Genomic DNA, 12,649 nt, shown 5'->3' on the forward strand with positions numbered 1-12,649 from the left:
TCTAGAAGACAGGCGTAGGCGCTCGAAGACGGCACTTCAGTCCCTTGGGCTGTAAATCCGACGCGACCTGCCATGGATTATGGATATTCGACATTTCTTTGGTCATCTTTCATCATGCCCGTGGTGTTGGGTCCTAGATGAAGTCGGATTTAGACCTTTTCGGACCATGCAGGGCACGTTAGAGGCATTCGGAATTACCGATTCTTGGCCATTTCATCCATCCATCAATCCTGGCAGGACTTGAGGATGTAATCATTCACGGCGTATGGAGGATTGGATAAGGATACCCCTTTTGGAAATGTTTCACTACTTCTCTCTAATTCAGAAGTTCAAACTAATGTTCGTCTTGTTCCCATGGCAGCAGTTTCACGCGCACACTTTCAGAAATGTACTTGTAGGTCATATCCTCAGCAGCAATTGACTGAAGACTGCATTGCTCAGCATTCATTGGTTTTACGTGAGCAGCGTTGATGACCCACTTGATCGGCAACCTATGGTCGAAGCGGCTTTGTAAAGATGAGCTAAGTAGGTTCAGTACGTCATATCCCTGCCGCTGCCGCACCGAGTCGTGGACCCTGCCCCTCGGACAACCCCTCAGACACACGTCCCCGCAGTAGTTTGTTGGCTGGCGTGCTTGAACCGATTGTCGATGCCGCTACACAGACGTTTCTTGGGCCTGCACCTAGCACTATGGAGTCGATCAATGTTAAATATCGCGGCGTCGCCTGCTCACATCTTACACTAGATCATTGAGCCTTGTACCTTGGGAACCGATTCTCTTTTACACGCCCAGAATGACTGCAACCGAGTCGCCAGAGTCCAAATGTGACGTGTGAGTGTTTGCAGATGGCACGCTTTCAATTGTTTACTGACGCATCCAACAGACTCATTGTAGGCGCTGGACCAGCCGGTCTGATGACGGCGGCCTGGATGGCACGCTGCGGCATCAAGACGCGCATCGTCGACAAGCGGGGGACCAAAATCTTCACGGGTCAAGCGGACGGCCTGCAGTGCCGCAGCCTCGAAATCTTTGACAGCTTCGGCTTCGCGGACCGGGCATGGAAAGAGGCAAACCACATGCTGGAGGTAAGCTGAAGAATGAAGAGAAAGAGAGATACCGCCAAGAAAGAGACACAGCCGTTGCTGACCACCAGTCATCAGATCTGCATGTGGAACCCAGGTCCAGACGGCAGCATCAGACGGTCAGACCGGGTGCCCGACACGCCGCCAAGCATCTCGCGCTTCACAGAGTGTGTGCTGCACCAGGGGCGCATCGAGCGCTTCTTCCTGGACCACATGAAGGAGCACTCGGACATTGAGGTCGAGCGCGGCGTGCTCCCCGTGTCTCTCGACGTCGACGAGGCCCAGGTCGACGACGAGGACGCCTACCCCATCACGGTCAAGCTTCGTCATTTGACTGATGAGGAGGCAATGCCCGAGCAGGCCAAGCAGCTCGGGGCGACGAATGGAGATGGATTGTACCGCAGCAACCTGTCGCCCGACGACACGGACGACTTGATCCGCGCGAATCGTGAAAAGGGCGGCACCGAGGAGGTGCTCAAGGCAAAGTACATGGTTGGCTGCGACGGCGCACACAGCTGGACCAGGAGGCAGTTGGGGTTCGAGATGCAGGGCGAGGCAACCGACTTTATCTGGGGAGTTCTTGGTCAGTGAAGAAGACCCTTTTGTCACCAACCCCTTTCTCTGACCCCGCGCGCCGGCAGACATAATTCCCATCACCGACTTCCCCGACATCCGCCAGCGCTGCGTCATCCACAGCGCCGACCAGGGCACCTTGATGGTGATTCCCCGCGAGCGCGGCCTCGTGCGGCTGTACATCCAGCTCAACGAGATCAAGCCCGACGCCGCCAGCGGCCGCGCCGACCGCTCCAAGATCACTCCCGACGTGATTTTCAAGGCGGCTCAGAAGATTATCGCTCCGTACCAGCTGCGGTACAACTATTGCGACTGGTGGACCGCGTACCAGGTGTGTTTTGTGATTTTACCAACCCCTCTTTTACCCCTGATGCTGAACCACCACCCAACCAGATCGGCCAACGCGTGTCGCCCACCTTCTCTCTCCACGACCGCATCTTCCTCGCGGGCGACGCCGTGCACACGCACTCGCCCAAGGCGGGCCAAGGCATGAACGTGTCGATGCAAGACGGGTACAACCTGGGGTGGAAGCTGGCCCTGACGGTGCAAAAGCGCAGCAGCACGCGCACCGCGCTCCTCTCAACCTACACGCCGGAGCGCCGGGCCATCGCCAACGAGCTCATCGCCTTCGACCACCAATTCAGCAAGCTCTTCACGGGGCGGCCCGCCCGCGACATCGCCGACAAAGAGGGCGTCAGCATGGCGGCCCTGCGCGCCGCCTTTGACAAAAACGCCCTCTTCACCAGCGGCCTGAGCGTCACGTACGCGCCGTCGAACCTCGTCCACGTCCGCGCCGACGCCGCCCCCGCTGACGTCGCGCCCCCTGAATCTCCCCACGCCAACCACCCCCCGCCCAAGCTGATCCCGCCGGCGCCGCGCTCGCCCCTCGCGACGCGCCTGCCGCTCGGCACGCGCATCCCCGGCTTCAAGGTCGTCAACCAGGCGAGCGCCCTGCCGCTGAGCCTGCACGCGCTGCTGCCGTCGACCGGCGCCTTTCGCGTGCTGCTCTTCGCGGGCGACGTGACGGAGTCGGCGCAGGCGGCGCGCGTCCAGTCGTTCTGCGCCTACCTCACCTCCTCCCCGTCGCCGTCGTCCTCCTTCCTCCGCACCCACACGCCCCCCTCCATCCCGCTCAACACGGCCGCCTCCCCGCTGCAGCTCCTCACCATCCACAGCGCGCCGCGCGAATCCGTCGAGCTCCTCCGCGACTTTCCGGCCGTGCTGCACCCGTTTGACGAGGAGCGCGGCTGGGATTACGACAAGGTGTGGGCCGATGTGCCGAGCTACCACGAGGGCTGGGACAGGGCGTACGAGGGGCTTGGGATTGACAGGGAGAGCGGCGCGGTCGTGGTTGTGCGGCCTGATCAGTATGTGGCGTGGGTGGGGAGTGTGGACATGACGGCGGAGCTGGAGCGGTTCTTCGCGGGCGTGTTGAGGGCGTGGTAGGTGGCGTGAGGTGACGGGTTTTGGGGAGGGAGACGCGAAGGTGGATGGAAAGAGGGAGGGGAGGAGGAGGAGGAGAGTGGAGAGGAGAGAGAGGAGGAAGCGCTCCATGTCTGTTAGAGGTGCTGCGAAGGAAGCCGGAAGAAGCAGAAAACCGCCACGGGCCACATGCATGGCACACACAACACACACCCAACCCATCTGTCTTCCTCTCTTCTGTGTCTAGCCATTGCAAGTCACCCTGCCACGCGAGCGAGCACTCTCCCATCTCTCAGCCACCACTCGCTGCTGGGTTGCAGCATCTGCTGGTGCAATATCATCCCCCTCCCAAGGTTTGAATCACCAGGATATCCACAAGGGAATGACAAGCAACCAAGGCACAAGCATCAGGGGGCGTCGAAACAGGCAATTGACCCCCCACCCCCTCAAGCCCATCAAAATCCTAGCAAGCAATACAAGTAAGTCTGCCTCCGCAAGCATTTGTCTTGACATCTCTTCTCACGCCACATCATGACCATAGCAGTCCCATCGTAAATTACCTTCCATTACGTCGTAAGAGCCGAGTATCAACCGTTCAACAAGCTACTGACGGTACATTTACAAGCCGGGTGTGGGTTTCCGTGTCAGATCAATCCCCCCTCTCATCCCCCATTCTACACCTCAAACGGTGCATGGTCCTATTCATATCTCATATCATGCCAATTTTTCGCCCAGGAGAAAGATACAATGCAATGCAATGCAGAAGTAGCAAGGCCGAATGGCTTCCATTCACAACTGTCCCATTTCTCACCATTGATGATTCTGTGGCAAAGAGCGCGCGCCGAGGAAATGCCAAGCTACATGGCTGACTCCCATGAGCCCGGAGCAGCACACATGATCAAGACTTTTCAATTGAAGACGTTTCCTTTGTTTCGTCGAGTGTCACGAGGAGCACGGGAGAAGAATCTAGTTGTCGGCGAGCAGCGGGGCGCGCTCGCGGTCCTCGGAGACAATCTCGCCGCGCTTGAAGGGGTCCTGGCCAAAGGCGACGGCGACCGACATGAGGAACAGGACGGCCATGATGGTGAAGGCGAAGATCCACTGGAAGGCAATCACCTTGGTGAAGAATTGGGCCACGCCGAGAGCTATTGTCGTCGTCTCCGGTTAGCCAAGGTGTCCGCAGAGCGATTGAGTACAGAGGGTATACGTACCGGCAGCCAAGATGCTCAACTCAAAGCCCATGGTGTAGTCCTTGTACGCGACGAGGAAGAAGCCGCCGTACACGAGAATGCCCCAGACGAAGATGTTGGCCACGATGCGGGCCGGCAGGTTGTGGGCATGGACGGCCACGGCGCCGACCCAGTACAGGGCGACAAAATTCCAGGCGAGCGGGCCGCTGACGACGGGGATGTGGATGAAGCGCGGCGTGGTGCTGTGGCGGAAGTAGGCGGCCGAGAGGTTGAAGAAGTTGATGACGATGAGGAGCAGCGCCAGCCAAAAGTGCGATCGCACCCACAGGTGGATGAAGCCGAACAGCAGCAGGTTCGACGTCACAAAGTGCGAGCCCACGTTGGCGGCCGCGGCGACGTAGATGGTGTTGCCCGAGTACAGGTGCCAGTTGTAGCCGATTTGGAGGATGAAGAGGACAAGCCTGCGGGGGGGCGTTGTTAGGAGCGGTGGCGAATTGATGGGGTTTGCTGACGTACCAGTAGATGCTCACGATGATGGAGTTGAGGGCAAAAGGCGTGGGGTGGGCATTGTTCTGGCCTATTGCAATTGTTTAGAGCAGGACTGTGTGGAATGGCTGTAGAATCTTACCCCAGATGGTGCGGCGAGCATGCTTGCCCTCGGTTGGGGCGTTGAAGGTGTAATAGAAGGCGGTCAAGAGCAGCAGGATGTACGAGACGGCCGTCAGGACCTTGTGGGTGTTGACGGCGCGGCGCGAGTGCTCCTCGTGGGACTTGAAGGGGTTGGCTAGAGGCATTGTTGCTTAGTGGCGACTTGGTGATGTGGAGAGAGGAGAGGAGGAGAGGGAGAGGGAAGGAGAGAAGATGAAGAAGAAAGAGGGGAAGCGTGGAGGAGAGGTCAAGGCTTTTGGTTGGACATACCCGAGTGTACGCCATCATGGACGCGCGTGACAAAGCTGGGGGATTCGCCATGGTCGTCGGCCATTTTGAGGAAGGCGTGGCCGTGGTTGGCTAGGAAAAGAGGCTGAAGCTTGGGAGGATGATGCTAAGAGGGAGAAAAGCGAGGGCGAAGAGGGTCAAGTGGGACCCAGAGAGGGTGTAAAAATCCTGCTCAGGGCGGCTGTGGCTGTACAATACATGATGTGATGATGTAGCTGGTGCCGGACGTGATACAACAACGACCAAGCCCAAGCTCCAAGCTCCAGTCGGCGAACGAGTGCTCCCACGCCCCAAGCTCCAGTTCCTCCAACACACCTCTCCACACCTCCATCCAACACGGTTCGCTATCAACAAAAAATGGCGCGTCGCAAGGCAAAGACAGGCCTCGTAACGTCGTAACCCGAGACCCACCGCTTCCACGCATCCATGTCGTTTTTCCAATCCGACTTCGCATCACCACCTTTTCGACCACGGCATTCTTCCACATTTCGATTCTCGATTGCTGCTTCCCCCGCACTTTGTCAGGAACTTGTGCCACCACACCAAAACGCCACCACCACCACTCCCCGAGTCCGACACTCCGTCTCCTTTTTGCACGCGCCCATTCCTTTCGTTCCTTCGACTTGTTGGTTGGCGGGAAGACTGGTCACGTATTGCAAGAATTGGACCAAACCTACGGCCATTTTCCAAAATCGGACATAGCTCTCGCCGTTGATGCTTCTGCTACAGTATCTAGGTAGAGGAGAGAACCACAGACAGGAATCTTTAACCGCCCACCTACCTACATACTCCTCCATGTATGCATGCGCCTAGTCCTACCCCTGTCCGCCGCCCCCCAGTCGCCCTCCGCGCTCAACGTGAAAACGGCCATGACGTCGTCAGTCCGGTGCCGAAAACAGAAACAACAAACAGAAACATGTTTCTCGCTATCCTACTTCCAAATAGTAGTAGCCCAGCCTGCCTGAGCCGCATCAAAACAAATGACCCCATCTGCCATGTACCCCTCGAATGGCTCGCCCGCCCGCTCGCCATCTCAACGCTTCTGCATTAGCCATGTAACTCTGTCGCCCCCCGTTGCTTACACAGCACACCACCACAGGCGCCACCGCATTGCACTTTCGCATCTACGGAACCAACCATTCAACCGCTCGCCTGCCTGCCTGCCCCAACCGAACCTACCTTTGCACTCCAGCTCAACCCACGGACGCCCCCAGCTCAGGGTGCCCAATAATTGGTGTTTGAAAAGGAAGGAATTCTTGGTATCTGTATCCGTGCTAATACCACGTGCTATGCTCCCTCCAAAAACCCGACGCTCAGAAAGAAAAGCGAGAAGAAAAGAATAGCGCAGAGTAGACGGAACAGCAAAAAGCACAAGTAGACCGTTTTGTTCCGTGTCCACCAGCTCACTCCAGTCCTCCGCTGCCAACGCCGTCCTTTGCCTTGTAGAGAATTGTAATTGCTCAAAGCCATCCATCCATCCGTCCGTCCCATGCATCCATCCAGCGACCCATCAATCAACACCTCAACCACCAAATTGTGTAATGCGCAAGCCAACAACAAGCCATCAAGCGGCTTGCAGAAAGAAAATCAAAAGAAAAGCAATAGAGGTGGAGTATCAGAGCCAAGGTGCAATACTACTCGCCGACTCGTTGCGTGTGATGGGTTGGGTATCGTACATACAAGCCTCTCTTGTACGGGGAGAAAGAAGAAGCAAGAGAAGAATAGTTACTGCTGCAGATCCCTAGAAGCATTGGGTTCCGCATGAGATGGCGCGGTGAAGGCATCACCGCCGCCGCCGGCCTCGTTCTCGGCAGGCGATTGCGGTTCCTGACCCGTCAACCCGGCCAACGACGGCGGTGGTGGTGCCGCCGCGTTGCTGCCACCTCCTGGAGCCGGCCCGAACGGAATGTGGCTGCTAGCCGTAAAGACGGGGAGAGGAGGTCTAGTAATGGGCGCAGCGGCAGGCTTGTCCGAGGAGCCGACAGCAGCAGAAGAAGACGTGCCCCCAGAGGTAGGCATGGCATCCACGTCCGTGTTTGGTGGGAGCCAAGTCAAGTTTGACGGAGCAGGCGCAGAAGCAGGATGGTGCGTGAGCGGAGGAGGGGCCAGAGTCGTCTGAGCGGCCCCCGTGCCGGGCTCGTAGTGGATGAAGTCGGGCATGGCCATGGGGGGCGGCGGAGGCGGCGTGTCGGGGCGTGGTTGCATGGCCGGGACGTGTGTGGCCGTCTCGAGGATGCCGTTGGGCGTGGTGCCTTCCGCAGACAGCTCCGAGGGCGAGCCCAGAGACGGGGGCAGCGAGTTCATGATGGCCTCGGCCATGTTCTCAATCGACTGCCGCGACAGCGAGCGTGGTCGCGCTTCGGGAAGCTTCATAGGCTTCGGCTCCGTCGTGGTCATGCTCGTGTCGTTTTCGGATTGCGTCCGCGCTGGCATAGTGGGAGGGGCTGCGAGTTTTGCTGCCGGGCCCGTTTCTGTCGAACTGCCTGTTGTTGGAGATGCCGACTTCTTCGCAGTAGAAGATGCTGCTGCTGTCTTTTCGCGTCGCGCTGCGCCCACTCTGCTCTTAGCCTTGGGTGGTACCGTCTTTTTCTTGGTCTTGTCCTCCTCAGCGGCCGCCTTCTGCCTCGCGTCATGCTCCTCTCTCGACGGCATTTTCAATGTGATCTTTTTGATGCCAGAAGTCAACTGATCGAAATCACTGGATGCAGGTCCTGCCTCGTTCGTGGTACTCGATGCTCCGGAACTGCTTCTCTTGCCTTCCGCATGATTTCCGATCCTCGAAGCAATGGGTCGTGGGGGAGGCTTCATGGCAGGCGCCTCCTTCTTCGGCGCAGCCCTCGTCTTCTTGGCTTGGACATTTCCAGCCGTGGTGGAAGTAGGCTGCCTGACTGCCACTGCAGACCCCTTGCTGGTTGGGCGTTCAGTGGCCTCGGATGCGACACTTTGTCGCCGTTGCTGAGCCATGCCCGCTGCCTCTTCGTCACCGGCATTAAAAGAAACGCCATCCGTCGTCTTTCTCCTGTCACTATCGGCCCGCGATGTTGTTTTTGCGTGGAAGGACTCGTCGTCAGAGGGTGGCTCCGAGTAATTCGATACCTTGGTCTTTCTCTCACGCAGCTGTCTTCCAGTATTCACGGGCACTTCGGGTGGTAGCACCTTCTCCTTCTTGACGCGAGGCTCGGTCAACTCTTCGGGCCTGCAGCTCAGAGTCTGGCGGTCTGTTGGCACCAGCAGCTTGCTAAGCTCATGTGCGGCCGTAACCCAGTCGACGTCCGGCGGCGGCGGTGTCGGAGGCCTGGCGTACTCTCTCACGGGAACCCATTCGCCCGATGAGTTCTTGATGAACTTCTCCGGGTCGACTACCTTCCGGGTAAACGATTGGGTCGGTGTGGCAAAGTTGGGCCGGGCTCCCGAGCGTTGCGATTTCTTTGGTGGAGGGGGCGGGTCGGGATAGACGAGTGTCTCCAACGCGTAGAGGCTATCCTCTTGCCACCACTCGGTGTTGTATCGCAACTTCCTCTCAGTTTCTGCCATTGTCGTGTCGCTCATTGACACATCTTCTGCAAAAGGATCTGCTGGTCCATTTGATGAAGTGCCTTGATCTTCGCAAAGACCGCTGATGTGGCTCAGTACGCCGCTGGTCAATGCTCGGTTGCTGTAGCCGCCTTCGAGGACACTGATGACTCTTCCTTCCGCCGCTAGCTCAGGCTCCTGAGACATCTTGACAATGTCCCGGGTGAATCTAGCGTAGAATTCAGTGGGCACATTGACCTTGTGCCTCTGCATGCCGGCTCCCTCCCACTCACTTGCGTCGAATCCGGCAGAGATGAAAATAGCGGCCTTTGCTTGCGGCTGACCAGGCGAGGAGCGCAACCGCTGCGTATGAGTACGGAGGAAAGTCCGCGCTTTTGCGAGAAGTACGAGATATCTCTTTTCGTACAATTTCCAAAACTCTTCTTCAGTCTTCCACGGCTGCAGATGGACGTTCCATATGGTCTGGTTGTGGGCATTCTCCATGCAAAGACTAGCCGCAGAAACCTTTTCATAATCGCCATCTTCGCAGGGAAATGAGTTGACGTCGTGCAGCGAGAAATAGCCAATCCGGGTCCTCTTAAGCGGCGGCGCGTTCTTTGGTTGCTTCGCTGGCATGTTTGCCACCTTTTCGTTGCGCTCCCACGTGATAGATTGCGATCCATCGCCATGGTGGAGATCAAAGTCGATGATTGCTGCGTGAGTGAGGCCGTGTGTCTGCGCCGCATACTCTATGCCGACATGAACGTTGTTCAACCAGCAGAATCCAGACGGCCAGTCCGAGGAGCAGTGATGGCCTGGCGGCCGTACGCAGACAAACGCATTCCGCGATTGGCCCTTGGGACCCGTAAAAACAGCATCCACTCCGTCGCAGACTCCACCTAGAGCTCCCTGCAGAGCGTTGAGCGATTCTGAAGACAAGTACAAATCGCCAGAGTGCAGCTCCGCCTTCTGAGGCTTATCGGCCTCCTCAATTCTTGCAACCTCCTTTGTATTTTGCGCGAGCTTTTCCCCAGCCAGACTGCACATTTCTTGTAGCTCCTTCATCCATTTTGTCCCATGAACATTGGTCACAATCGGCGAGGTAATGTCTTGGACGCGCGAGGAGCGCTTGATGGTAAACGGCAGGTCTGAAACGGGATCGCGCTTTGGATGCGGGGCATGAGGTCCACCAGCGTGCCGCTCGCCAAATCTCACATAGGCCGTCGCGATACCTAGGATACTGGCAAGCACCCTCTCCGGACGCTCCACGATCATGCTCAAGTGGCTCTTACTCGTCTTGGGCCGCGAGAAGCGATGTCCGTAGCACGCATCGTGCAAGATGACGACGGTCTGGGTCTTCTGTCCATATTTGTGGTGTTCCAACTCCTTTGCGAACCAGTCTTCGGCAATCTTTTGTGCTGTGAGCGGTGGGGGCTCGTCAACGGCCGGGGGGAGAGGCGAGTTGGGCGGGTGCAAGGGAGAGGACGAATTTCGGTTGCTCGATAAGCGCCTTGAAGAGGACACTTTGCGCGGAGTATTCTCTCCACCTTGGAGCGAAGTCTTTGAGCCCCGATGAGAAAGGGCAGGCGAGGCGGGGCGGCCGACGCTCAGTCTGCTGGCGCTACGCGGAACTGGGCTGGGAAGCGCGCCTGGCGACGGCGACTTTGGAGCCTGTTGCAGACCGGCGGCTCGGAGGTAGGGCGAGTCCATGGCGGACGGAGAGGAGGAGAGGGAGGATTTGGGCGGAGTGGTGCTTATTGCGAGGTTCTTCATGGTCTTGTCGAGCTGGTCGGCGTCAATGTTTACGGGTTGCGGTTTGCGAACAGCTTGTTCATGATGGGGCGGCTGCGAGCCTGAAGGCGGGAAGGGATTCATGACAGCACCAGGAGCGACAGCGTCGCGGGGGCGGCCAGGGGAAACGAATGGTGGTCAGTGTTGATGATGTGGAGCAGACAGTCAGAGGCGCATTGTTTTGTGTTTGGGTCGCAGTGGAAAGTTGTCGACGCGAGCGCGGGTGAGTGGCAGGGGACGGGAGGGGCAACAACCTTCTTGTCGATTCAGCCCTACCACAACGGCGGGCACTGACACCTCTGACGGAATCCCTTCCATCGCTCGCGCAGGGACCACGACCCTCTATTTACGTCTTCTGTTCTAGACACTCTTCTCTTTTACAATTCTATGCCAACTGTACACCAACTCCTTCCAGCGCTCCAACAACCCATTCTGGATACTTCTTGTTCGGGTACAACTTGAGGAAAAAGTCCCTCAGAAACTGCGGAAATTGATCCTCAATAATCGACTTGCGCACCGACTCCATAAGCGAGATCTGGAACTGCACATTGTGCATGGTCAGGAGGTGAGCTGCCGATGTCTCCTTGGACGCCACGTGGTAGATGAAGGCCTTGGTGATTCCCAGTCCTCCCTCTTCTCGCGGCCGGCAACACGTGCAAACGCACCCTTCTTCTATCGGCGAAAAGTCGTTGGCGTATGCGACTCGGCGGAGGTTCAGCACTCCACCAGAAGTGAGGGCGTTTCCAAAGCGCTATCTCGTTAGTCTTTTAAAATAGATTGCATCTTATTGCGACTTACCGCCGTCCGAGTCGGCCAGACGCAGTCAAACATGTCTGCGCCAAGTGCAACTGATACCACCAGATCCTCCGGATAGCCCACACCCATGACGTAGCGTGGTTTGTTTTCAGGGAGCAGAGCGGTGCACTCCTTTACCACGGAACAGTACGCCTCCTTTGCCTCGCCGCCAGAAAGCCCTCCGATTGCAATTCCGGGAGTATCGCGTGCCACCATCTCCTCGCAGCATTTCCTGCGAAGCTCCAAATCAAGACCGCCTTGGATGATGCAAAAGAGATTTTGACGCTCGGGGTACTTGTGTGCCTCGATGCAACGATCCAACCAGCGAATCGAACGTTCCGTGGCTTCCTTGATTCGCGCATGGTCCGGGGAGGTCGTTGCAATGACGTCGTCCAGCTGCATAATGATATCCGAGCCAATGCTATTTTGGAGGGAAATTGAATGCTCGGGGGTGAGCAGCCTGTTGGTTTGTCAGATGGGTTTGTATCCAGACCAAAAATAGTCTGCGTACATTGGCGTGCCATCGTGAGGGCTTAGGAACCGAACACCTTCCTCGGTGACCTTTGCAAGTTTGAGGAGCGATACCATTTGGAATCTGGTCCAGTCATCAGTATGGCCCGTAAGAGCAGGAGACCGTGATGACCGACCCACCACTGTCTGTGTCCTAGTAAGCCTCGTGCTGATATTGTCTAGCTTGTTTTTGCCTGCAATTACCTGTCAGGATATTATGCGACCATCCTTGTAGCTTGTGTGCACCACCGACAGCGTCCAGCGTTGCCTGTCCGGGCTTCAAGCCTCTTGAGCTGGTGTAAGCCTATGCCTCCCCAGCTTGGACAATTCCGTCTCACAGATGATACGTGTTGTTCAGGCACAGTCTGCATCCCGTGTCCTCCAGTTGTTCGTAGGTGAGTCCTTTGAGCGAAGCTTGTGTTGCCACGGGCATGAACATAGGTAGCTGAACAGGGCCATGTGGGAGGTGAAGCGTTGCAGCACGGGCTCTGGTGGTCTTGTTTCGTTAGCAGTGGTACAATGTTCAGAAGAGAGATGACTTACGGAGCATTGCGCCACAGGCTCGTAGGTGAGCGCAGATGGCATCGAGCGCACCATGATGTATCGCAGTCGGCCTGACGATGATTGGGTTCGGGATCTGCGAGTCAACAGGGACCTGGCGCTAGCGAAACCTTTCCCTCTCCCGCCCCCAACTTCTTCTCTCGACGTCCCTCGAACGACGCCGACGCCTTGAAGCGAGATGAGATTCCATGAGGATCAATGAAATTGACACGAATGTGCAGACATGCATCAATACTTCTCTAACTTGGGTCATCAACGAGATGAAGACCACATTC

General features: G+C 57.2%; 4 protein-coding genes across 4 annotated transcripts; 1 reads left to right on the forward strand and 3 right to left on the reverse strand.

Annotated features, from left to right (window-relative positions):
• Positions 1 to 846: 846 nt before the first annotated feature.
• Positions 847 to 3,102, forward strand: BKA78DRAFT_255041 (FAD binding domain-containing protein; the record flags this gene model as incomplete). The annotated part of the gene is made up of 4 exons (XM_066884960.1): positions 847 to 1,086; positions 1,162 to 1,666; positions 1,725 to 1,987; positions 2,050 to 3,102. The coding sequence occupies 4 exons, from the start codon at positions 847 to 849 to the stop codon at positions 3,100 to 3,102; spliced, it is 2,061 nt and encodes a 686-aa protein (XP_066742066.1).
• A 460-nt stretch (positions 3,103 to 3,562) lies between these two features.
• Positions 3,563 to 5,216, reverse strand: BKA78DRAFT_177988 (uncharacterized protein). Its single transcript, XM_066883369.1, has 4 exons — positions 4,897 to 5,216; positions 4,785 to 4,845; positions 4,290 to 4,729; positions 3,563 to 4,223 (listed from the first exon to the last, which is right to left on the reverse strand). Exons 1-4 carry the CDS (start codon positions 5,060 to 5,062, stop codon positions 4,045 to 4,047), a joined length of 846 nt encoding a protein of 281 aa, XP_066742067.1. The 5' UTR covers positions 5,063 to 5,216; the 3' UTR covers positions 3,563 to 4,044.
• Positions 5,217 to 7,976: 2,760 nt separating this feature from the next.
• BKA78DRAFT_254771 (histone deacetylase domain-containing protein) lies at positions 7,977 to 10,592 on the reverse strand (the record flags this gene model as incomplete). Its single annotated transcript, XM_066884931.1, has 1 exon — positions 7,977 to 10,592. A coding segment is annotated over one exon (2,616 nt), but the record flags the coding sequence as incomplete, so codon positions are not given.
• An 87-nt stretch (positions 10,593 to 10,679) lies between these two features.
• BKA78DRAFT_320690 (tRNA-guanine(15) transglycosylase-like protein) lies at positions 10,680 to 12,433 on the reverse strand. The gene is made up of 7 exons (XM_066888967.1): positions 12,357 to 12,433; positions 12,152 to 12,309; positions 12,018 to 12,100; positions 11,951 to 11,960; positions 11,815 to 11,898; positions 11,307 to 11,763; positions 10,680 to 11,259 (listed from the first exon to the last, which is right to left on the reverse strand). Exons 1-7 carry the CDS (start codon positions 12,408 to 12,410, stop codon positions 10,894 to 10,896), a joined length of 1,212 nt encoding a protein of 403 aa, XP_066742069.1. The 5' UTR covers positions 12,411 to 12,433; the 3' UTR covers positions 10,680 to 10,893.
• Between the last annotated feature and the right edge of the window lie 216 nt (positions 12,434 to 12,649).

Source organism: Phyllosticta capitalensis (genome assembly GCF_038381095.1).
Source record: "Phyllosticta capitalensis strain CBS 128856 chromosome Unknown BKA78scaffold_8, whole genome shotgun sequence".
Lineage (NCBI taxonomy): Eukaryota > Fungi > Ascomycota > Dothideomycetes > Botryosphaeriales > Phyllostictaceae > Phyllosticta > Phyllosticta capitalensis.